At 40.3% G+C, this 26,467-nt stretch overlaps 1 protein-coding gene across 2 annotated transcripts; it reads right to left on the minus strand.

Moving 5' to 3' along the window:
* Positions 1-957: 957 nt before the first annotated feature.
* Positions 958-22,460, minus strand: lgmn (legumain). Of its 2 annotated transcripts, none has more exons than XM_078406783.1 (14): positions 22,332-22,378; positions 17,555-17,720; positions 15,308-15,405; positions 15,138-15,219; positions 14,094-14,179; positions 12,032-12,107; positions 10,747-10,809; positions 10,105-10,171; positions 8,525-8,643; positions 8,340-8,429; positions 6,339-6,533; positions 5,757-5,927; positions 4,616-4,680; positions 958-4,244 (listed from the first exon to the last, which is right to left on the minus strand). In XM_078406783.1, exons 2-14 carry the CDS (start codon positions 17,699-17,701, stop codon positions 4,202-4,204), a joined length of 1,302 nt encoding a protein of 433 aa, XP_078262909.1. In that variant the 5' UTR covers positions 17,702-17,720; positions 22,332-22,378; the 3' UTR covers positions 958-4,201. The 2 variants fall into 2 exon arrangements, with proteins under 2 accessions (XP_078262909.1, XP_078262908.1); XM_078406782.1 differs by having other exon boundaries at positions 959-4,244; positions 17,555-17,723; positions 22,332-22,460.
* Between the last annotated feature and the right edge of the window lie 4,007 nt (positions 22,461-26,467).

Genomic DNA, 26,467 nt, shown 5'->3' on the forward strand with positions numbered 1-26,467 from the left:
TCCCCTTCCTCTATGCCAAGTATTTTGTCAAACCAACTCTCCCTCACAACCATGCTGGTGAGTAAGCAGATGTCTCAAAGTAACAGGACAGATGGTTCCTGTGGTGCATCCATTTCATGTTATCAGACACGCTCACGCCAGAATGCTTTTTTTTTTGCTCGTTTGCAGTAGGTTGTTCTCACAGACAAAGATAGGGATTGTAATCTTTGTAAATATAAAAACCTGAGTTGAATAAGGAAATAATCTCGCAGGGTGCAAATTGCCATAAGAATGTAATAAATGATTCCCTCCAGCTCTGGGGAAAGTCCCTTTTCATTTCATTCTGCAACTTGAAACTAAATTATACCTATCACATGATTTACACCAATACCAATCACCTGAAAATATCATGTGTAGGAATGTGTTTTTATGACTGTTGGCAGATCAATTTCCCTCCTGGGATAAATAAAGTTCTATAAGAAAATAACTGCAGATGCTGGTACAAATCGATTTATTCACAAAATGCTGGAGTAACTCAGCAGGTCAGGCAGCATCTTGGGAGAGAAGGAATGGGTGACGTTTCGGGTCGAAATAAATAAATAAATTATAAATAAATTATAAATAAATTATCCTGGGATAAATAAAGTTCTATCGTATCGTATCGTATTGAACTGCAAATGCTAAGATAGACACAAAGTACAGGAGTAACTCGGCGGGACAAGCAGCATCTCTGGAGAGAAGGAATGGGTGACGTTAAGGGTCGAGACCCTTCTTCTGAAAATATCAGCCAACCTGAGGAAATGGGAATTTAATGTTTGGGTTTTTACGTGGTTAATTCCACCAGCTTTTTCAGATCAGTCTCAGGTTTATGCAAATCAAGCAGGAACTAGTGGAGTGTGACCATGGGGGTGTTTTTATTCCAGCATCTACTTCCAATTCTGCTGAGCTGCCTCTTCAAAGGAGTAGCAGCGGGGAAAGTGGTGGAATACTGGAGCCTGTGTGTTGACAGTGGCCAAGGTAGAATTGTTCAATCTGGAAACGTGTGATCTCCAAACACTGCAACTCAATCAGTGCAATTATAATAAGGACACCAGTTGAGTTGTTTCTTTTTCACATCAATGGACCATTTCTTAAATTTAATCAATCAAAGATTAAAAGGTCAGATACAACTTGAGGTTTCTTCTAGTTCTTCACATGGTCCTTAAACAATGTTATTGCGATTTGTTCTTCCCATGGTCCTTAAACAACGCTATTGCGATGCTAGCAAAATGAAGCCAGTCCAACGATTCTCATGAAGATAATAATATCATATTTTATTCTATTCCGAACTCTTATCCAAAATGTTAGGGGACGATATACCTTAGTCATGATTCCCCTAATTTAACACACCCTACTGTTCTCACACCTGCATATCAGGCATTATCTGACAGATCTGTTGGCAAAGATACTTTTTACAGTGAAAGGATACGATTTTAAGAGAGAAAATTAAAGTGGAACAAACTGTAAAGATGTAACTATTGCCACACAAGCTTGTTTAGAGATACAGCGCGGAAACAGGCCTTATCGGCCCACCGTGTCGACAAGTGATCCCTGCACACTTACACTACCGACACACACTAGCGACAATTTACAATTATGCCAAACCAATTAACCTGCAAACCTGTACATCTTTGGAATGTGGGAGGAAACCGGAGATCTCAGAGAAAACCCACGCATGTCATGGGGAGAACGTACAAACTCCGTACAGACAGCATTTGTAGTCAGGATCAAACCCGGGTCTCTGGCGCTGTAAGGCAGCAACTCTACCGCTGCGCCAACCGCGATTGAGATTTGCTAAATTTTAATTTTGGAAAATAGAGCTACACTGTGTGTGGATAACTGGTGTATGAATTGTACAGACAGCACCTGTAGTCAGGATCGAACCCGGGTCACTGGCGCCAAATCTACCGCTGCGCCACCGTGCCATACTACACTTAGCTGAGAGGACAGGAGGTGGAGTAGAATGAACATCGCCAGTAACTGAGATGAGGACCAACATTGAGTGAATAAAGTGAGACTTGCATTTATACAGCATCTCATCCAGCTTCAAATTATTTTATCGGCAACAATTTACTTTTTGCAGTCCCTGTTATAAAGCCAAAACGTAACCCCCCATACATAGTGATTTCACACAGGCAATATGACCACAACCAGGTAATCTGCTTCTGTTATCAAAGGGATGGTTAAAGATTGAGGGGGATTCCCAGGACAGTCTCCATGCTTATCTTTGAACTGGTGCAGAAGGATCTCTTGTCACACCAAGAGGGTAGTTTAACACTCCATCTAAAGACTCCAACTTCTTAAGCTCCAACCTCACAATTGAATTACAATTTACCAACTTTCGCCATTGAGTCACTGACATGAGAATTAAATGTAAACTCATGGATCAGAAGCAAGGGTATTACAAAATACAGATCAGCAACAGACTGAGGAAGGGAGATTCTGCAATGTAACAAATTATAACTGGAATGAGAAATGTAAATAAGAAATAATAGAAAGATAATTACCAACAATTCACTTACTTTTCATTGTACCATTTCGGGACATATGACAATAAAACTCTTTTGAGTTAATAACACACAGATGGAGGCTACTCAGCTATTGGAAGAAAAAGGGACAAGATTCTGTCGAGTAAATGTAGGGAGATAGGCAGGAGGTTAAAAAAATATCTTAAGGATAGTAAATTCTGGATTACTCCCAGTGCCACATGCTAGAGACAGTCGGGATAGTAGGAGAGCACAAATGAAAACGTGCCTGAGGAGCTGGTACAGTGGGAAGGGGTCAGGTGGCAGAGGAGGCCGGTACAAGAGGGATGAGTTGCACCTGAAGTGGAGACAGACCAATATTCTGCTGGGGAGATTTTCTCGACCTCCTCAGGAGTGTTGGGGCAGCACTGTGGTGCAGCAGTAGAGTTGCTGCCTTGCAGCACCAGAGACCCGTGCTCGATCCTGACAACGGTGCTGCCTGTATGGAGTTTGCACATTCTCCCTGTGCCGCATGAGTTTCCTCTGGGTGCTCCGGTTTCCTCCCACATTCCAGAGAATTGAATACAAGAGCTGGAACAGTGTCATAGCTGTACAAGACACTGGTATGGCCACATTTGGAGTACTATCTACAGTTCCGGTTTTCCTTCTATAGAAAGGATGTTATTAAACTGTAGAGGGTGCAAAAATATTTATGAAGATGATACCAGGTCTGGAGGGTTTGAGTTACAAGGAAAGGCTGGATAGGCTAGGACTTTATTCTCTATAGGAGTTGAGGGGTAACCTTAGAGGTATGCAAAATCATGAGGAGTATAGATGGTGAAGTAGGGGAGTCTAATACTTTTCGATCACAGGTTTAAGGTGAGAGGTGAAAGATTTAAAGGGGATCTTTGCGGTAATGTTTTGCCTAAATGAAATAAGCTGCCAGAGGAAGTGGTAGAGGAGAGGTACAACTGTGACATTTAACAGACACTTGGAGAGGTACTTGAAAAGTACTAGGAAAGGTTTGGAGGAATACGAGCCAAGTACAGACAAGTAGCACAAGCTCAGTTAGACAACTTGGTTGGCATGGAAGAGTTGGGCCGAAAAGCTGGCTTCCATTCTGCACAGCTCTATGACTAAATTTGCATTCATAAATACAAGGATATTATATTGAAAACAGCAATACATGAGATACTACCAGGTACATTTATTGAAAACACATTTAATAATCTTGGCAGACAGGAATGTATGCAACTGTTCAATATTTCCACACCTGACGTTTCAAATATATATATATATATATATATATATATATATATTTGACCTGCTAAAATTTGTATTTCAGTGATTTGTACTCAGTTTTTATACATACGTGTATTTTTGAGTACAGTTACATTAGAATAGTGGCAATTAGTGCTTTCCCTTCATCCTAGTCATTTATAACCAATATAAAAACCAACCAAAGGGAAATGAATATCTTTGGTTACAAGGTGCATATTTCACAGAAAATTACTTTCCATCTGTAAGGCAATCTGAGCAAGCTTTCTTGTACAGAAACTGTATGAAAATCAAAATGTTTAAAATGAAGCAATATTAAAATCAAGACAGTTAAGGATTTGTTCCACAGTAAATCAAACAAATCTGTTCAATTATTCTCAATCCTTGAAGTGCCAAATGAGAACAAACGAAAGTTTTCGGTGTATTCAGTCCAGTGCATTTTAACTCCTCACAAGGCACACTTTATCCATGGCTTGAAGGATACTGCAAAAGGATATGCAATAGTTAGTTCAAATGGTTCCTATAACACCATTGAAATAAGATGCTAGTAAAACAAAATAATAAGAGGGACCAGGGTTCATTCAGGGGCATGTAGAGGAACGGAGATGCTCAGAAAATGTAGTGCAATTGTCTACATAAACATCCCTTTTGCAAGCAAAACAAGATCTGCCTTGAGCCAGAGTGACGACATGTTGTTTCCCCGAACTTTCTGCTTTCATTGTTTTATGTGCAGCATTGTAATAAAGAATGTTTTCATTTAATTTGTTGGTTGCAAGGTTTCCAAGCATTTAAAAAGAAATCATTTCACTTTAAACACAACATAGAGAGATAAAAATCAGAACACGGAGTATTACCTGTTTACTGAGTAGCCTTCACAAAGATTGACTAAAGCATAAAGTTGTCTCAGTGCATACTCGTTCTGAAAAAAGGTACAAGCAACATTAATAGGAAGAATAACAATGTATAACATCTTATATGGAAAATTAAGTTAGAATAAATTGAGCACAAAGAATTTTTTTAATTCACACGTTCACCACAACTGATTTCCAAATGAATCTTTACAGCTGCGATTTTTTTCACACGTTAAAACAAAATCAAGATCACTTTGGTTTAGGATTGTTATTGTGTGCTCCTCAACTGTGGTAGACCAAGCACAACTAGGAAACAATATAAATAGTCAGATAGATAGAAGCAAGGTTATCACTCTTGCTGCAAAGGCCCAACAAAGTAAGTAAAAGGATAAAGCAAGATATGATAAGCTGCAAATTAACCATTGGAATAAACATCAATGTTGTATTTTTCACATTATTTCACCTTGGCACAGATTAGAATTGGATTAGGTTTGTCCTGAATCTACTGACATCAATTAACAGGCAGCATTTAAAATGGCAGCATTTAAAACGTCATAAAAAGCATTTGATTGTACTCAATGCATTCGACTAAGGTGTAAGTTACTGTCTGCTCCTCTGATCCTTTGCAGCCGATCTCCTCCATTCAAATGGGCTGGCTCATGGCCAGTGTTGCAGTGCTAATTTTTTAGGTGCCGGAGCTGTCACTGGTGCCGGAACGACCGCTGTTAAATTCCCCGCAAGTTCAAATTCCCCGCTGTTTATTTTGGCTTTTTTATTTTTTACAGAGGTGCCGTAGCGATGCTCCGGGGAGCTCTGGCAGCACTGCATCCTTGCTCATGGCCTACTCTGGCACAGGATCAGTAGGCAGATTTCCCATTATCACTGGCTGATGTTAGCCAGTAATTTGGACTGACTTTACTATAATAGAGATGCCGGCAGTTTGGTGCAACGTTATCCAGCCCACTATCTTTTTACTGCCATTCCACACATCATCAACCAAAGAGAATATTGTGGTGGCTACTTTTTAAATGACAATGACATCTCCAAATTTAGTTCACAACTGGTGCCCCAGTAAAGCAAAGTAACATGCAGCAGGTTTTATTTTAAAACATAATTTTTCCTTTGTAGTAATTAGTTTATTTACCAGTGACACGTGCCAGTTGAAGCAGCGCGTTTTGAAGTGGTAATTTACTGTTTGATAGCACGCGTGATCATGGATCCTACTTCGAGAATTTAAAATCCAATCTGCTTGCTCCACAGATTGGGTAACGAAGAAAGCAATCTTCTTCATCGTCTCCTGAATTACTCTTTTCCTCTGCAAGAGAACAGATGCACTGGTCAAGAAGTAGTACTATGCAATGGCTAAACATTGGTACCTTTATTTAAGGGCGTCTGGGGTAAGCCAAATAATTTCATGCCATGCATCTAGTGTCAGTGGTAGTGAGGTAATTAAAAAAAATTCTGGAGAGATCGGACTAATTTACACTAGGAAGGCAGCAATTAATCAAATCATGCCATCATGGCTTTGCTACTCATCCTGCCTGGCAGATTTGATTGAATTTTATCAAACTCCGTACAGATAGCACCCGTAGTCAGGGTCAAACCTGGGTCTCTGACGCTGTAAGGCAGCTACTCTACCACTGCGCCACCACTGAGATTTACTAAATCTTAATTTTGGAAAAAATAGAGCCACACTGTGTGGATAACTCTGGTGTGTGAATCTCACCTCCAGGTGCGCATTAATCTCCGTCAGCAGCTTCTGAGCCAGCTCAATGTCATTCGTTGCCATATACTTGCGCTTCAGGATGTCAAGCAGGACATCAGGGCTTGGCACCGCATCCACAATGTCTAGCGGAGGCCGTGTCTTGGGCGGAGCTTTCTTGGAGCCCTGAAATGCATTCAGTTTCATGTGGGATAGTGTCTGGGGAAAAGAAAAGAACATTTTTACATAATCAATTGTTAATACGACCATTGGTGAGCATTTTTCTCTACCTTCAATTACAGTTTTGTTCAGTGCTTGCCTTAGAGTCAGTAGGCAAGACTTCCAAACCCAGAATAATAGTTCCTAAATAGTACTCAATAGTTATATTTTTAAGGTTTCATTTAAAACACACCTTTATCAGAGTTTTGGATTTTTAAAAACAAACTTTTAAAACTCTCACTGTTACTCATCCCTAAGTTGAAGTAGTGGTAAGAAACAAAGATGAAACATTACCAATTTGGAAATACTGTATTAAATATTGAGCCCCAAAATGTCATCTCAAACTGTCAACTGCCCATTTCCATTATCAACCATATAAAAAAAAGGGGCGTGGCTGTGTTCTGCAGCTGCGGCTCACCGGCAGTCTCTCTGTCTTTTTTTTGTTTTTTGTCTATTGTCATCGTTTAATGTACGTTTTGTTCTATTTTTAACTCTGTGTATGTGGGGGGGTGGTGGGGGGGTTGGGGGAAACCTTTTTTTCTAATCTCTTCCTCAACGGAGATGCGACCTTTACCGTGTCGTATCTCCGTTCGCGCTACGGCCTAACATCGTGGAGTCGGCGGCCTCCAGCTGGGATCGACCTTGAAGACTCCGGTCGCAGGGCCTGGACTTACCATCTCGGAGGCTTCGGCCGTGGGCCCTGCAGACCGCAACATCGGGAGTTCGCAGGTCCCTGGCTGGCGACCGGTTTTTGGGAGCTCCAGCCGTAGCAGCTTCGACCGCCCCGAAGCGCGAGGTACGATCAACCCGCTCGCAGGCCCTTCATCACCCTGCGTGGCTCAGCCGCAGCACTTTCCATCGCCCGGTGGGGGCTCAGGACTTTCATCGGCCTGCTCGGCTCGGCCCTGGGACTTTCCATCGCCCAGTGGGGGCTCAGGACTTTCATCGGCCTGCTCGGCTCAGCCCTGGGACTTTCCATCGCCCGGTGGGGGCTTCAAAAAGTTGGGAGCCTCGATCACCTCGTGGCACCACGGGAGAAGAATGAGGAGGAGATAAGACTTTGCCTTCCATCACAGTGAGGGTGTGCCTAGAGCAATCACTGTGATGGCTGTTTGTGTAAAAATTGTATCTGTGTGTCCTGTGCTTTTTGTTGTCTACTGCCGGACCCTGACGTGAGAGGACGCTGGCGTTGTTTATTCGCCGCTTTTCCATTAGGATAGTTTGTCTGTTTGTTTTTATGTTGATTGTTTTTGTAAAGCGCTTTGAGCACCCGAAAAGGCGCTATATAAAATAAATGAATTATTATTATTATTATTATTATAAGCAATTATCCAGTCTGAATTAAAATATGAGTGGATCCCACAAGGTTCCAGTGGCCCAATATCTTCCTCTTTGGACACTTATTACAGAAATTATATATATAGCCTCAAAGAGAAACTGGATTTTGAAGTTCTAAACTTGCAGTGGAAGATGCATGAAAGAAAAAAACAGTCATACTGCACAGAAACAGGCCTTTTGCCCCATTATACTGACCATCAAGCACCCATTTACACTGAAATTACACTAATCACATCCTTCTAGGAGCTGTACATGAGTGAAGGAAACAGAAGGAGATAGATGCTGACTGAAGGAACCCAGAAGACTGATGGTGATGAGGGATAGTTGAAGCAAATGGAAGAAAATTTAAAGCCACCTCTTTTTAACCAATTAGCTACATAAAAACAAGCTTGTTTCCGCTCACGTCCTCTTCTAAAAGAGTTGGAACAATGCTGTCACTGACTGTGGATTGCAAAGTGAAACCCTTACCAGATTCCCATACTCTTGCACATGGCTTGTGTTGGTTCTTTTCTTTACAATTTTGAATTGTTGATGCAATGATTCTTTTCTCAGGTCCTCCTGAAACGATAAAGGGAATGTGAATGGAATTCCTACAACATTACCTCCATGTACAAATAAATTAGATAAGTTATTTTTAATGTTTTCCTTCATACCTGGTCAGAGTCTTCCATCCACACAACACTGTACACGTCACCCAAATAGGTGTCTCTAGCTTCATCATAATAACAGGCATAAGAGGATTCATCTGGATTGGCAGCAGTAGTGGCAAACACTGTGATTAAAAGGTATAGAATTCAATGGACGAAGGAATAAAATTGTCTAGGAGAATGGTGGCCAAATTTAAAATGCTACATTTCTTTATAGTTTAGTTTAGTTTAAGAGACAGATCGCGGAAACAGGCCCTTCGGACCACCGAGTCCATGCCGAACACAAAAATAGTGAAAACAGGGGGAAAAAAAGCATGATATCGGCAGAATTATAAAATAAAACATTGACCTCAAGCAGGTTCTCTGGATAGAATAAATCAGCAGATGGAATGTTTTCCTCAGTACTGGGTTCTTTGCCTTATTCGGCATTAGATGGTACAACATTGGTAAAGCAGGACTGAAGATTAGATTAGTTACACTAAAGGCGTGTGTGGGCAAATGTGCATGTGTGTATGCGTGTGTCACCACGATTAAAATAAATAAAAAAGAGATGGTGATGGTTGAGTTTGAGTGAAGAGACAGATCACAGGAATAGTGCTGGGAGAACATAAAATGTTTCTGGGTTACTACAATCTTAAGCATCCTGAAAAATAGGCAAATAGTAGCCAAACATTAAAAAGAAGACAGTGGGAAAATAAACTCTTGCGTATAAAACAGAAATACATGGATTCTCATTATGGTCCCGAGCTACACTTGTCCCTCAATGGGTAATATGTAACAGTTCTTGATTTAGTCTGACTTGGTCCCCTTCCTCTACACTTTTTCTGATGCATTGAACAATGCAGCACCATTACAGTAAGCACTCTACATAACATAAATATCATTACATTTACTGACAATTTCTATTATGTCCTCATTTTCATGTGGCTTATTTCTGACTTTTCATTTGTAGATATTTGTCTCATCCTCAGGGAGAGGCCAGTGTCCAACACCCATTGCAAACACACAGACTTGCACAACTACCTCAACAATATTTCCTCTTACCTTGCCTTTGTTTGTTCTCTGTCTCTACATCCTGACATGATTTCATCACAGATCCCTCAATTCTGTTCATCCTTCCCCCCCCCCCCCCCCCATTCTCCATCCAACTTCAAAACGTTCCCTCCCCTCTCCTCATTCTCCTAGTACTGAGGAAGTCTTCAAGCTGAAACCATCCAATTTCCCTTTCCACTGATGCAGCCTGAACTGGTGAATGTTTACAGTATAAAATATTCTTAATTCATATATTCAGCATCTCTGCAATTTTATAATATTGAAATTATATTAAGAATAGGGTTATTATAGAGGTCTGTAAAAAATAAAAGGTCTACATGAACAATATATTATTTCCCTCTTCAATATAGTCAGATTTTAGAATGTATGGAACCTAGCCCTAAACGTGTACATCAAAAGCTCATTCAAGAAATTTGGAAAGATAAATTGAAAAATAAAATCAAGGATCATAAAACCTTTGAAATGTTTTGGAACAAATTAGAATCTTAAGTTTTGCCTTGACCACAAGCTATAAAATGCAAGAGTTGCCATACCATTAATATCCTCTGGAAGGTCCACCATCATTGACCCTGACTCACAAGCTTCAATGTAAAGCACCATCTGTGGAAGCAGATTAAAGGGCAATTGAATATCAGCTTCAGCAAACATGGTTCATTACATCTCATTAAAAATTCCCAAAACAGTTAATGTAGTAGTTAAGGAATGGAAACTAACCAAACCACAGTTTATCTATTCATGTATCCTGCGCACAGCTACATAAGAGCACAACTACTTGGAAATGTAACTTTGCCACAAGCACCAAAAGCATAATGTCATCATATCTGTGCACCTTATTCTGCTTCCAAACGAGTGCAAGCACACGACTGTTCACATACGATGTATAGGAAATTGATTCATGCTAACAGTTGCTATCTTTTAGTAACACTCGTGGAAGGAGATGCATCATGACTGCTTGCACAAATAGATCTTAAAAACAAAATTTAGATTTTCTTTGAAAACTCTCTCCTCATAGTATATTAGGGATACAATTGTTACGATGCGGCACTGAAATTCATCTGGATACGGAGCACCTGGTTTCTTTAAACTTTGGTAAAGCAAACCTAACTTGTGTTGACATTTTTCTTTCATTCCTTTCCCCAGCCTACCAGTCCTCTTGAAATTTTAGATGTTAATACCTGAGCATATTTCTTATGTCTATGCATGTATCTGATGGTCTTCTGTAGGTCATCGACATTAAGCTGAAACAAAAATACACAATCCATTAATGCCAAAAAACATTTAGATTCTAAAACCAGAACGTAGAATAAAATTAGAACATAGGATGTGAAAGTATTTACATGAAAACTCTTCTCACATCTGTGCAACAAATACTTCCACCGATAAGACACTTAAGGTAGTTTGAAAACCTCAACAAGGCTGGAGAGAGAGGCACTTATGAAGATGTAAAGTCATTATTAGAAAAATGCAGTTGCATAGACTCATAGTGCCATGAATGCTGCAGGCAATGTCATAAGATGATGAGTTTGTGGTATTAGTTACCATTTAAATAGAAACCAAACAGTTCACAGTTTGCTTTTGCGATTGAAGGCAGAAGGACAGGCTAATCCAAACAAAATCAGGGAACCACAATGTCTGGAAATATTCATTTGTTAGAAGCCACATTTGGGACAGGACGATGTATAATGCGAGATAACTAAGGGATAGAATTGTGTCCTTCACTGTATGGACTGGAGCTCGAGATGTTACAGACCCTGCGTTCCTCTTTGAAAATTCATTTCCACTATAATCCAATGCAACTGAATTTCTGAAGTAGATCTATGTACACACATTACTACTGTGCATTTTAGTACAAACAACCCTGACTTTAAAAATCATTAAAAAAATTATTTCTACTTTATTGTAGAAACTGCAGGCAAAAGAAAAGGTAGTGTCAATGCATATACAGAGACAAGAGCAACTCTGATAGTACAAGGTACTGTAAGTCACCCTTACAAGCACTCAATCAAAATAATAAATTAGTTCTTATGGTTAAACAGTATTTTGAGCAATTTAGCCAATGAATATGGTGAAAGCCTTTAAGTTGTGAATCTAGAAAATTGATAAAGTGGAAGTTTAGGCCAAAGATACTAGAGGAGCAAGATGAACCACTCCGTTGAAAACGCCTATACTGGTGTAGTACACAAAGGAGCTGAACGTCCGCCATTTTAGTAGGCAAAACCAGCCGATCACTATGCCTCTCGCAGTGTAATTGGTGTTGTGGGGGAACAGTATGTGTGATGATACCATTAAAATGCAGAATATATCTCATCTATCAATTCACAGATTTTTGTTATTTTTCTTTTTAAACGTTTCTGCAAGTTTCTGACTAATAAAATGGCGCCATGACATACTACGGTTTTTAGGGTCGAGTGGTTTATCTTGCTCTGCTCTATTATCTTTGGTTTAGGCCAAGAAACTCACATCATCACTGGGAAAGCCCAGTATTCCATCTGCTCCATGATCAGCAAAATAAATAAATACATGATCTTTGGGGCCACTGCCAAAACAGAAACAAAAGTTATGTCACAACAGAATTCAAAGTTTAAAAAGGACAAATCACAAAATAGAATCCAATTTTTGCAAGACAGATTTAAATTAAATAGACAACATTACAATAAATATTCTTGAAATTAGTATCCAAGATGTGCAGGTTTGTAGGTTAATTGGCTGGGCAAATGTAAAAATTGTCCCTAGTGGGTGTAGGATAGTGTTAATGTGCGGGGATCGCTGGGCGGCGCGGACCCGGTGGGCCGAAGGGCCTGTTTCTGTGCTGTATCTCTAAATCTAAAATCTAAATTAAGATTACATTTAACTTTCAATTTTTTGAATTAGCACATACAATAAAACTCCAAGAATCTTTGATCGAAACTCCCAATTATTTGGCCCATGCTATCCAATAGCTCAGAACATCAGGCTGCTTTAACAGCATAGTACTTACTGCCAGTTCTGGATTATTGGAGCTATACTATTTCCTAATTGAAGTAATTGTAAAAAGAAATCAAATGTCAAAAAACACTGCTTCGTTGAATAGACTTGTAGTTCCAAAACTTAACCTGTCTGAACATTTATTACGCAGCTTGTGGTTCTGTGCAAATCCAGCTGAGTAAAAAAGCTTGGGAATGAGAAAGTAAGATTAAAACAAAGGTGTGAACCACCATGTTATAAAATAATTGTTTCATGTTTCAATCAGGATATTTAAACTCTCAATGGAAGGACATTGCATTTTTTTTTTTTTTTAAGGTTTTTGCATTTATGTGGTGTTCAAAACATCCTGGTGTTGAAATTCACCTTCCGGGCATAAAGTCCAGGCCTTATCAATCCTTAGTTTGAAGATGGGTCCCGATCTGAAACATTGCCTATCCATGTGCTCCAGAGATGCTGCATTTGTGTTCTGTACAATATTACAACATCTGTAGTTCTTTTTGTTTGCACTTGTCACTGTTACTTGCTTTTGACAGCATTCATTATCAGGGGCACTGCGATAATAATTGAATAATGTTCATGTATTTTCCATCTGATGGACAAAAATCAATTTATGGACATCTGTCAAAATGAAACTCATTCATTATCCAGGGATGGGCGGTAGCAATGAATTCGCTGCTATTATCAAGCAAGTATCTTTTTCCTTTTCACTGAAGTAAACAAAAACTGGGATGGATGTATTTGGATGAGCAACAATGTCCTGGTGTGAAATAGAATTTAACCTCTCCCACAATGACTCTGAAAATGAAATTCAATTAATGCACAAAGTATTTATAGTTTGCTGCCCATGATTTATTTACTAAATTTTATCTAATGCACTTAAGTGACATATGCAGGTATTTTGCTTAATGGCTCAATAAAATACAGCAGACAGAAATTTATATGGCCAATATTAAAATAGCCCTCCACCATAGAGGAATATTTCATTTCTACTGCATGACTGATAAATTGCAAGAAGAATTCCTGAAGTCTAATCTGGCAGAACAAGTGATGCAATATAGCCACTATCTCATAGCTCCAGTGACCTTGGTTTGATCCTCCAGTTCTGTCTGCGTGGAGTTTGCATGTTCTCTGTGAACATGTGGGTTTCCTTGAGTACTTCCGGTTCCTCCCACATCCCATAAGTGTACAGGAACAGTAAATGGTTACTGCCAATTAACCCGAGGCAAGTATTAAGCAGGAATCGATGGATGTGCAAGAAAGAAAAGGTTACGAGAAATGGGAGAGGGGAAAATAGGGTTGGATGCATTACTCGGAGCTAGTAGAAATGTGATGGACTGAATGGCCTTCTTCGTCAAAGTCATGATGTAAAAATTGCATGCAACAGCAAAAGGAGTCAAATCTTATTTTACATAATGTTCAAATTATGAATGATCAAAATTGGGCGGTAGCAATGGAAGCGATCACAACTGGAAACTAAGACACTGTAATTACTCCTATAAAATGGTGGGAAGATACTTGCATATCATTGACACAAGTTTAAAACCATCCAAGCAATTACCTTCTTAAAACCTTGCCAGAACCTTTTCCCTTTACAGCTTCTGCATCTCCTCGGAGGACGGCTAAAAAGATTTCTGGGGTCACGTGCTGTACGATTGATACAAAAGATAGTAAAAGAATGAAAGGACCAACAAACACGTATTGTACTGACAGTTTTCATTGTCCTCAAAGTGTTTCACAATCCTTCGCAACCCATGAAGGTTTTCACTACTTTAAGAGGGTGGAGAACTTATCCAAAGGACTGGCAAAAGATAAATGAAATTCTTTCGTAGGAGTGCTGGCTCCGGGGACAGGTTCTGGCCAGAACACTCTCTGGTCATCCTTTTAAGTCCAACAGAGCAAGAAGATATTTCACAGATTCAATGTCACACCTGAGGGAAAAAATAATTGCCAACACCACAGTATCCCATCACTCCTTAACTGAAATGGCAGCCGATGATGCAGTCTTCAGCCCACAATCGAGAAATTTTTACACTGGGCCAAGGCAACACAGCGAGGTAGGAAGAATATTACATCCAACCAGGATGAATATCACGCAAATTGCTGACAAAGGAAATGTGTTCAGTCAAATCAAGAATTCTGTTGGAATACAGATTTGGTGCATAGATGTACCGACCCCATTCTTGAAGGAACACAACTAATGGGGCAATGCCTTTCCCATGAGGAAAAGGAATTCAGTGCAAACCCTAGGAAGGTTGTTCACATCAGCACTTGTAGAGATCCAAGGGCAAGAGACTGCAAGGCTAAGTGAACAATTCACATTTATTCACAAACAATTCTGTAATTTCTATCATTCCATGCAGAGTAACTAAGATCTTAATTTCAACTGCAAACATTTTGTCTAAACATGCAAGTTTAAAACAATGAATGATGCTAAAAATAGCTTGTGAGTTTTACTGCATGGCATGCTTAAAAGCTGATATGATAAAAGTAATTAACAGTATCATGAGACATTAAAGATGCAACCTTAAACTAACAGTGAGGGCTTAAAAGGTTTCCCCATCACATGTAACTGAAGACTTCAAGTAGAATTCAAAATGGTTACCTCTTGTACGTAATCCTTGACCACACCTTTGTACACATCTGTGCCATTGGGCTGGTTAATAATAATGCCTTTTGTAGGATTCCTATGCAGTAGGTAAAATAGACACACAAGTCGTTAACCACCGTGCATTCAGAAATGAAATTCCTGCAGCATTATTTTCCCATACTTACTCATTGCTCTGCGCTAAATCATCAAACATCATGACAATAATTCGATCATCTGGAACGCCATGCTGGTGGACAATCTGGTACGCATGGCACACATCTGCCTGTTAATAGCGCAAATAGTCCTCCGTTAGACAAAAAAATTGTCGAGACGCTTACAAAATATAAACAACATAGCATTATAGCTATAGAACAGAAGACAGAACCAAAAGCTGCGTGCCAAATTGGAATGCTCCAATTGCTGGCATGGACATGGGACAAATGGCTTCCTACTTCACTAAGAATTATGAGAAATTAAAGATGCAACCTGAAGCTAACAATGAGGGATTAAGCTGTTTCCCAACGCATGTAATTGAGGATTACTCCCTTATAATCTTCATCCTCAGATGAAAAATAAATTGTATGATTTTTAAGTTTGAAACGCCATTACAAGACTAAATTGCTAATTGTAATCACGTTCTCTTTTAGTTTGGTTCTCCAGTGGAGAACGGGACATTGAATTTACCCCAAAGTGAATGGTTTACAGCTTTCAACCTTCAACAAATTTCTACCTCTTGACTACCAGAGAGAGAAAAAAAAAATTATAGTGGCTTTTACAGCTGTCACCATCCAACATAATATAGTACCTTTGTGCTATTGAGGGCGTGCACTAGGTTAATTCCCGGAATGGCGGGACTATCATTTGTTGAAAGACTGGAGCGACTAGGCTTGTATACACTGGAATTTAGAAGGATGAGAGATCTTATCGAAACGTATAAGATTATTAAGGGGTTGGACACGTTAGAGGCAGGAAACATGTTCCCAATGTTGGGAGAGTGCAGAACAAGGGGCACAGTTTAAGAATAAGAGGTAGGCCATTTAGAATTGAGATGAGGAAAAACTTTTTCAGTCAGAGAGTTGTGAATCTGTAGAATTCTCTGCCTCAGAAGGCAGTGGAGGCCAATTCTCTGAATGCATTCAAGAGAGAGCTAGATAGAGCTCTTAAGGATAGCGGAGTCAGGGGGTATAGGGAGAAGGCAGGAACGGGGTACTGATTGAGAATGATCAGCCATGATCACATTGAATGGCGGTGCTGGCTCGAAGGGCCAAATGGCCTCCTCCTGCACCTATTGTCTATTGAAAGGGATGTTCTGAGCAGGAGGGCACTTTCAGTTTCCAAATAGTAGCCTTTTTGTAACGTTTGCTGTTTTCATATCATTTTATAGATCTACTTCCCAGATTCAATTTAATTGAGGGAATCATTTGTGAGAGAGGACGGAGACAAAGAACAAGCCTGTTGTAACTGTGAAGCACAGAACACAGCAGTAGCCGGAAATATGAAGTAGGGAACACTAGGAAAGCTGCTTATCTGAAATGGTTGAATTCAGTGCTGTGCCCCTTTGATAACCAGCCTTCCCAGTTTCTCAGAATTAGCTAGCATAAAGATACGCAGGGGATGCTCAGCAGATCAGGCAGGTAGGGTGGAGTGTTGCCCCAGTTGGTGTTTCAGACTGACAACCTCTCATGGCTGGGTCAAGAATCAAACGAGTCAAGATGTTTAAATGTCATGTTTCGAAATGGAATAATGAAATTCTTACTTGTTGGGGAAAGGGGAGATCAGCCTGCAATGTTAGCTTGGTTTCTCTCCCCACAGATGATTCCTGGCCTGCTGAGTTACCAGCATTGTCTGTTTTTGTTTCAGTTTTCCAGCATCACTTTTTTTTTTTGCTTTTAAAATCACGGCTAGTAACAGTTTTTCTTTCTCCGCAGGTGCTGCCTGACCTATGGGATTTTGAACATTATCCCTCATTTCAGATTTTCAGCAACTGCTTGTTCTATATCTCTCATTTACACCTCCTTCAGACAGATTAGCTGCCTTCAGGGCAGCACGGTGGCACAGCGGTAGAGTTGCTGCCTTACTGCGCTTGCAGCACCGGTCTGAAGAAGGGTCTTGACCCGAAACGTCACCCATTCCTTCTCTCCTGAGATGCTGCCTGACCTGCTGAGTTACTCCAGCATTTTGTGAATAAATACCTTAAGAGTTTAATTACTTGGTACTGAGGTGAGGATTGATCAGTTGCATTGCATTGTCTTAATGGATTCGGGAACATTTTTAACAGGGAAGGCTAAAAAGAATAAGGTGCCAAATATACCAGCTTCATTTAAAATGTGTCTAATTGTCAGATTCAGTAGAAATGGATAAAACCACAGTTTTTGTTTACTTCCTGGTAAAGCTCACATCACTAATTATCTTTATATAAGCTCGTTTTGTACCTGATGCCTGTAGTTATACCAGCCATTGGAGCCAGCAACAAGAACGACCCAATGGTGGCCTCCATTTTCCAGATCTCCCAGAGGGACATTGAAGGCCTTAACCAGGAACTGGCTCAGTACGAAAAATCCAATCGCCAAGTACTGCATTCTGCTGATGCCCAGATAACTGCTGATTTTTAAAGGAAATAAGAATTAAATTTTGCTCACATATTAACAACACTTTTGCAGAATGATTACTGATGTAATCATTTCATGAGAAGGAAAAATAATTAGCCAAGTAAGATGTTTTAAAATTGGTGAGATTGCTGAACTTTTGAGTTAGTTCGAAAGTCAGCGGTTTTACATCACGAAATGTGAAGTACAGTCGTTCCAACAAAACATGAAAGTTACAAAAAAATCCCCCTCCAATTGTGCAAGATTTTACTGTAAAGTGGTTTTGGCAGTCACTGATTCCTGTGTAGAATTTTCCCTGCAGCTGTTCATTTGACACATTCTGCATGCACATCGGGGCTATTATCAGGCATCTAGGATTCTATGCCGAGGGACATACTCAAGTTTAGTCCAGTCCCAGCTAATAGTTTTGGGAAAGACCTTCTTTAGAGCCCTCTCATCCCATTGCACACTGAGGCAGTTGAACCATTGAATAAACTGCTCAGACCCATCACCCAAAGAATGTGCTTGAAATTTTTAAAATGTCATGCTGATATGTGGAAGAAAAATGGAAGCGTGCCTTGCATGGTGAATGGCAACTTGTACTGTGTTCATAACATTTACAAGCATATAATGCAGGCATATTTGTCAAAAATGACTATGCAAATAGATGACCAAAATATTAGAATTGCTGCAGGAAATCTATAACTAGCATCAACCCGCTGCAGCTCTGAGTGTAGAAATAATTTCAAGACAAAGGAACAGATGGATTCCAACATGGTTCAAATTGATAAGGAAATTCCAATTTCCGTAACTTCCTGCTCAAAGTTTGAACTCACGAACTACAGCTACACATACTAATGGAGACACAGGTCACACTCTTGTAGAGCAAAGATCTGTATAATGGCACATCACTAATTCCCTTATAAAATTCCCATGCCACTTCAACTGCTGCAAGCAACATTAGAGCAGACTTCCTCCAATGAGGCCCGATATGTCCTGGGCCTCTTCTATTGCCAGAGCGAGGAAAAGCACCTCATATCCCCCCCTCCCCCCTTTATTCCCTCTCTCTTTCTTGTGCCCCATCTGGATGTGCACCCATTTTTCCTTCTATCCTTCCCCCCCCCCCCCCCTTTCCATCTGTATCCTTTGCCTTCCCATTTCACACCTCTTCTCTCTTTATCACAGCCTTTTGTCTTCTTCCCACCTCTGAGCTTTACCTATCCATGTCAACCCCCCACCACCACCTGTCTCCACGGTCACTTTCCTGACTTTGGCCTACCCAACCATTCTTCCAGCTGGTCATCTCCTACCCAGGAATTTCCATTGCTCAAGGCAGAATATTGAATTCAACAATTTTCACATAACCAGCGTTTCTCACTTGCATAAAAAATGATATTTTCTGACACACAGTCACACACCTGGTCTGTTGAGTATTTCCAGGATTCTATCAATCAGATTTCCAGCAACAGCACAGTTCCATATTGCACAGAACTAGTCTCCACCTGAAACATTACCGATTCCTTTTTCCCAGAGATGCTGTCTGACACGCTGAATTACTCCAGCTTTTTGTGTCTATTTTCTTGCACACAACTAGCATTGTTTCCCTCCCCTCTCTGTTCCTACCTTCATTCAGCTTTTGTGTCACCTGACAACCTTAATCTTCACCTGATTACATTTGTCCGTTTCCCTTTGTTGTATTGAGCCCCCACTCTAACTTAAAACACACATTTTCTCACCTTTGCAGTTCTAATGAAATCTCCTGCCCTCGCCCCCCACCGACCCACCCCTCTCCTTCCCCCAGCAGATGATACAAAGCTAGGTGGCAGTGTGAACTGTGAGGAAGATGCGATGAGGTTGCAGGGTGACTTGGACAGGTTGTATGAGTGGGCGGATGCATGGCAGATGCAGTTTAATGTGGTTAAGTGTGAGGTTATCCACTTTGGTGGTAAGAATAGGAAGGCAGATTATTATCTGAATGGTGTCAAGTTAGGAAAAGGGGATGTACAATGAGATCTGGGTGTCCTAGTGCATCAGTCACTGAAAGGAAGCATGCAGGTACAGCAGGCAGTGAAGAAAGCCAATGGAATGTTGGCCTTCATAACAAGAGCAGTTGAGTATAGGAGCAAAGAGGTCCTTCTGCAGTTGTACAGGGCCCTAGTGAACCATTGAATAAACTGCTCAGACCCATCACTCAAAGAATGTGCTTGAAATTTAAAAAAATGTCATGCTGATATGTGGAAGAAAAATGGAAGGATGCCTTGCATGGTGAATGGCAACCTGTACTGTGTTCATAACATTTACAAGCATATAATGCAGGCATATTTGTCAAAAATGACTATGCAAATAGATGACCAAAATATTAGAATTGCTGCAGGAAATCTATAACCAGCATCAACCCGCTGCAGCTCCGAGTGTAGAAATAATTTCAAGGCAAAGGAACAGATGGATTCCAACCTGGTTCAAATTGATAAGCAAATTCCAATTTCTGTAACTTCCTGCTCAAAGTTTGAACTCAAGAACTACAGCTACACATACTAATGGAGACACAGGTCACACTCTTGTAGAGCAAAGATCTGTATAATGGCACATCACTAATTCCCTTATAAAATTCCCATGCCACTTCAAGTACTGCAAGCAACACTAGAGCACTAAGGCGGATTGTCGTATGTTGAAAGACTGGAGCGACTAGGCTTGTATACACTGGAATTTAGAAGGATGAGAGGGATCTTATCGAAACATATAAGATTATTAAGGGGTTGGACACGTTAGAGGCAGGAAACATGTTCCCAATGTTGGGGGTCCAGAACCAGTGGCCACAGTTTAAGAATAAGGGCCATTTAGAACGGTGATGAGGAAAAACATTTTCAGTCAGAGAGTTGTAAATTTGTGGAATTTTCTGCCTCAGAAGGCAGTGGAGGCCAATTCTCTGAATGCATTCAAGAGAGAGCTAGATAGAGTTCTTGAGGAAAGCGGAGTCAGGGGGTATGGGGAGAAGGCAGGAACGGGGTACTGATTGAGAGTGATCAGCCATGATCGCGTTGAATGGTGGTGCTGGCTCGAGGGGCCGGATGGCCCACTCCTGCACCTATTGTCTATTGTCTACATATGTTGTGCCAAGAATAATTTTTATCCCATCCGCATGGGTTCATACCAAAATAATGGAATATTGCCCATTTCATCTACACTAAAATGCCAAAATCCTGACACTGTCAGGAATTGTGATGCCAGACTGGCAGATCATCTAGACTGTTGGTTGCTACCTCTATTAACATCCAAGACACTCCAAAATCAATTTTTGGAGATGTCACAAAGGATTAAAATATTTTTTTTCAGTGAACCTAGCAAGCTGAAAGGGAATGTGGGAAATGGGACCCCTGTGACTTGAAGTGGGGTGCAACAAACATCACCTGATGAACCAGGTGCCAAAGTATTGGGATTTTCCACATAGTTGAGAGTGAATATTGGAGTTTTATTTTATCTACAGCAGTGGGAAGCAATCAAGGAAGAAAGAGTGCTGGATAAAACATTTATGCACCCGCAAAAGAAAAAACAGATGGAATTCTCAAATCAAAAGACTTGCGGTTATTAAGATTTCAACATAAACCAAGATTTTTTTTAAAGTTTTATGTCCGATACATTAAATTCAATCTACATAACGTTGAGAGGGCTGTATGAAACCAAAAGAAATTTGAAGAACATGAAAGAAATTGTCAAACAAAAATGCTTAAATGCTGTCGATGATCAATAGGTTCAAATGAAGAATAAAAATAAATCCAACACCCTTCCCTTCTCTCAATTGCAGGTAGAAATACTTTATCAATCTGAAAACTGATTTATTGCACCAGAAGAAATTTGCAACAAAACATGTTATATTCCTTCCAAAGGAGAGAGCCCCGATGTAAGTTAATTCGCAAGGAGGAAATGTTTCACAGCCAATTTTAAAGAGTTGCTACTCTTGCAGAATAGGACTCTTGCAGAAAACAACCATTAAGGGCACATTAAACTTCCTCAAACAGCAACCTGATGACAAATATCATTTGTTTTTATTGGCGCTGATGGCAGTATAAATGCCAAGGCAGTCCTGGGACCCCCTTGTTCTTCAGGCATACTTATAGCCATTTGAGAAAACAGATTAAAAATCTAATTTGAAATAGGTTTTCTGTAATACAACACTATAGTGTCAATTTATATATTTTAATTTAAGTCTCTGGAGACGCAAGTCAGAATCACAAGTCAGAGGCTCGAATTATACCCGCTGAGTCACGGGTGCCAATTATATAATGCGGGCACCGTCCTTGAGGGCTTCGTTTTGATTGTTTAGTTTTCTTAACACGATTGGAGATCTGGTCTTCAGGTTCCCAATTAGCAATATATTTTATTTTCGTTTTCCTTTCCTGACATCGCCTACGGTTGGAGATCTGGTCTTCAGGTTCCCAATTAGCAACATATTTTGTTTTCCTTTCCTGACATCGCCTACGGTATTCGAAGCAAGCTCTCCTGTTGGTCATAAACAAAACAACTGGCCTCTTTGGACAACGCATAGCTTCCATTTGTTACAGTGAATGTGATCGTGGGATTAACCCCGTCCTGCCCGGCCGGCGGCGGCGTGAGCGATCTTGCTTACCTTTCCGTCTCTCCTTGCCTTCTCCCCAAGGTCTCCTTCTCTCGCACTGATTGTCAAATGTGCGCAGTCTCGGCTTATGCTCCAGTGAAAGAGGAAATTGCCACTGATTGGCACATTCATCCTCCATTTAAAGCTTCCCAGCAAATCCTAGCTCAGGGCATCCCCCTGGACAGATAGCTATGTTGTGCTGTTGAAGTAATGTAACAATGCGGTATAGTTTCCCCACAGTAATGTACAACTAAGATCTCTCGTTTTACAGCGGCACAAGCTTAAAACAAATCAGAGCAAAGCCATGAAACGGTGAGACGTGGTTCCCCACCTCTCACAAGGCGTTATATCTGCTGTTAAAAGTCCCTAAACGTCCAAAGTTGTTTAAAATTGGGGAACTGGTTGAAGCATCAGTGCTTTTAAAGCAAACGTTTGGTTTTCAAATTGGGTTCTTAATTTTTAAGTATTTTTAATCTAAAGACCAGTGTCATATAATGGAGATACACAATTTTAGATTTATGATGGTCTTTCGTTGTCCATATTATATGTAATAAAAGTGTTATTTTTTTTAATCTAATTTCAAATATAACTTAAAGTTGAATGTTGTCAAAACTTCAGGAATCTACCCTCGTATTTGCTGCTGGGAGCAAAACACAACGGGGCACAACAAGAGATCAGCTATTATTGTTTTTAAAACGTAGGAAAATAGGCGGGGCAGGTGTTATCGGGAAATCATGTGAAACCACAGGAAGAGATCACAGTGGTGTTGGCAACTAATATTAAAATGTAAAAAGTTGAAGAACCATTTTGAAAAAGTACAACTCTGTGTAAAATCCTCCCATTATTTAGCAAACGCGGACGTGTTAATAACATTTGATTTGATTTCTACTTCCACTTTATTCTGTTCTACTTGCACTTTATTCTGTCTTAAAACTGTTACAATTTGTTTCGTTGGGTTGTTGTTGTTTAAATTAATTAATTTATTGCATCGTATGGGAGGCGCATTCCCAATCTCGTTGAACCCCTGTACAATGACAATAAGGATGTATTGTATTGTATTGTATTTGTACCTTATTGTGAAAAAGCATAGAGAATTATCTCAATTTATTACTTTTCACCCCCGATTGTAACGGGGTAAATCACGAGGGTTGGAATGGGAGATCTTTACGTTATTTGCACAACTAACTATGTTTTGACATAAAATGTAAATAACGGTGATTTGTGACACAGATAATGACCAACGGATTATTCCTACACAAAGAGTTTTCCAATAATTCTGGCAAGTTCTGTATCCGCACTTTTCGTAAATGAGAGAGAAAAAAAATCCAGCGTCTGCAGTCTCTTTTGTCTCCATATTCCCTAACTGGACTTCCCCACAATCTCTCAACCGGCCAATGCTCTTTCTTCTGCCAACGTCAACATATTTGTCACTAAAACATGAAATAGGTCAAACGAAGTTAATTAAAACGATATTCTAATGCTTCTTTTTTTTCCTCCACGTTTCCTCTTAATAATGTTTCGAAGAATTATTCATTTCGGCATAATTCTGGGTAAACCTGAACCCAGGAAAGGAAGGGTGAACAAGCCAAAGAAACAGACGCAGTCCAGTAAACTGTAATCACAACTAAATGAAGATGTTCCTTTACAAAAAAAAAGACAAAATGTTGGAGTAACTCAGCGGGTCAGGCAGCATCTCTGGAGAACATCGACAGGCAATGTTTCTGGTGGCGATGTCTCCTTCAGATTGATTGGGGTAGGGAGGAGGTAGCTGGAAGGGAGGTGGGGACAGGACAAAGCCAAGCAAATGATAGATAGGTACAAGTGTGGGGTTCATTGGCTGATGGGTGGACAAAGGCCAGAGATGGGAAGAAGAAACAGGGCTGTAAGATAAGGAAGCAAGATGCACAAAATGTGAAACAAGAGGAAGGAATATAGGTGGAAGGGGATGGATGAAGGAAAAGAGGGGGCAGTGGGGGAATAAAGGGGGAAATAGGTGCGCATCCAGGTGGAGCACAGGGAGGGGGGGGGGGATAGAAAGGGGGATGTTGTTGGTAAGTTACCTAAAGTTGGAGAATACAATGTTCATACTGTTGGGTTATAAGCTACCCAAGCAGAATATGAGGTGCTGTTCTTCTAGTTTTCATGCAGCCTCACTCTGGCAATGGAGTACCATGCAGTGGTAGTTCAGGGAGTTCAAATTATATTTGACATTGGGATGTAAATGTGTTAGAATTTGGGCAAGTGACATTCTTATTGTTTGAGGAAGCATATTTTCTTTCAGCCGTGTTTCTGAAATCAGACCAAACAATGAATGGTATGAAAAACTTACTCGGATATTCACATTACCTTACTTATGCAATCAGCACCTTATCTACCAAGGCGACTTACGCTTACCTGTCTGCAGATAGATGGCACAAAGTGTCATGTGGACACAATGTACTCCTTGGCATTTCTGTCATATTGTATCTCAGAGAAGACTGATATTTGATGAAGACACCCAGATACACACTTTCTTTCCCCTCCTCCACCTGCTACCATCTGCCTATCAATCACACACTCATCTCACTCAGTCAGCTATCCCCACCCCTCCCACTTGTGTTCCCATCTGCCCAGCATCCCTTCCTTACCTTGTTCCATCACCTTCCTTTCTTATCAAATGACATCATCTCAGACCTTTGTCTCCACTGATCACCTTCTAGCCTTTGTGCTAGGGGCAGCACATAGGTAGAGTTGCTGCCTTACAGCACCAGAGACCCGGGTTTGATCCTGACTAAGGGGGGTGGCTGTACAGAGTTTGTACGTTCTCTCTATGACCGCATGGGTTTTCTCCAGATGCCCCCGACATTCCAAAGGCTTACAGCTTTGTAGATTAATTGGCTTTAGTAAAATTGTAAATTGTCCCTAGTGTGTAGGATAGTGCTAATGTACGAGGATCACTAATCGGCCCGGACTCGGTGGGCCAAAGGGCCTGTTTACATGCTGTATCTCTGAAGTCTAAATCTCTATTTCCTCCCTCTACTACCGGGTTCCATCTGCCCCTCACCCCTTCTCACCTGGATCAACTTATCTTTCTGAATACATTCAAGAGAGAGCTAGATAGAGCTCTTAAGGATAGCGGAGTCAGGGGGTATGGGGAGAAGGCAGGAACGGGGTACTGATTGAGAATGATCAGCCATGATCACATTGAATGGTGGTGCTGGCTCGAAGGGCCGAATGGCCTTCTCCTGCACTTATTTTCTATTGTCTATTGTCTAACGCTTGCTAGCTGGTGCCCTTCCCCTCTTCTTTACAGTCACAATGCTGACAAAGGGTCTCGACTCTAAATGACAACTACCCCTTTGACAACTACCATAGATGATGCCTGATCTGCTGAGTTCCGTCAGCAGCTTGTTATTTTGATATCACATAATGTTGTCTTTTCCTAAATGTGTGCACTTTATTCCACTTACATTATGGAAGCTATTCCAGAAATTATATTCTCCACATGATATTTCATGTTCCACCTATTAAGTTTGGGAAGGAACAATTCTCAACTCTTTTGATGATGTTATATTCATAATATCATGGCCAGTGATTGTAGGGATTTTTTTTCTGGCATACTTTATTGAGACTCTCTCACAACTGTGAATTAGGCAAAATGTTCATGTTTCATCCACACATCAAAAAAAAACCCAACGGGGAAATTAAATGGTGGCAATTTTTAAAAAAAACTCCAGTGATAAAAATTTACTGGGCAATCAGCTGTTGGTTTTAAACTGGAAAGAGGAACTTGATAAATTAAACCTTTAAAGTCAGTTCTATTGTGGTTCAATGGTATATTTGGATTGAACTGGACAAATCCTTCATGGTTTGTAGAGATATCCGGGGGAGATAACAGACTGGATGCTGGAAACTTGAGCAAGAATCCAAATTGCTGTAGGGACTCAGTGGACCAGGCAGCATCTGTGGAGAAAAATGGACAGACATTTTTTTTGATTGTGGCCCTTCTTCAGACTGTCCACAAGCTTAGATGATTGAACTCCAATAACCACATTTAATTTTTATGCAAAATATTAATTCCATACATTGGAATATCAATCTCCAGAAACCCATCAACTTTAGTTGCAACATTTACACCTGTGTTTTGCCAGAAGTCTCATTGCACAATC

This window comes from Rhinoraja longicauda, chromosome 10 (genome assembly GCF_053455715.1).
Source record: "Rhinoraja longicauda isolate Sanriku21f chromosome 10, sRhiLon1.1, whole genome shotgun sequence".
Classification (NCBI taxonomy): Eukaryota; Metazoa; Chordata; class Chondrichthyes; order Rajiformes; family Arhynchobatidae; genus Rhinoraja; species Rhinoraja longicauda.

Bases quoted from the DNA above. Each gene is read 5' to 3' on its own strand.
- lgmn (XM_078406783.1), bottom strand. From the start codon at position 17,701: ATGCAGTACTTGGCGATTGGATTTTTCGTACTGAGCCAGTTCCTGGTT. The intron at 15,220-15,307 runs GTAAGTATGGGA...CCTACTGCATAG, and splicing joins GATTTAGCGCAGAGCAATGA to GAATCCTACAAAAGGCATTA. The intron at 8,430-8,524 runs GTATGAAGGAAA...TTATCGTTTCAG, and splicing joins GGATGGAAGACTCTGACCAG to GAGGACCTGAGAAAAGAATC.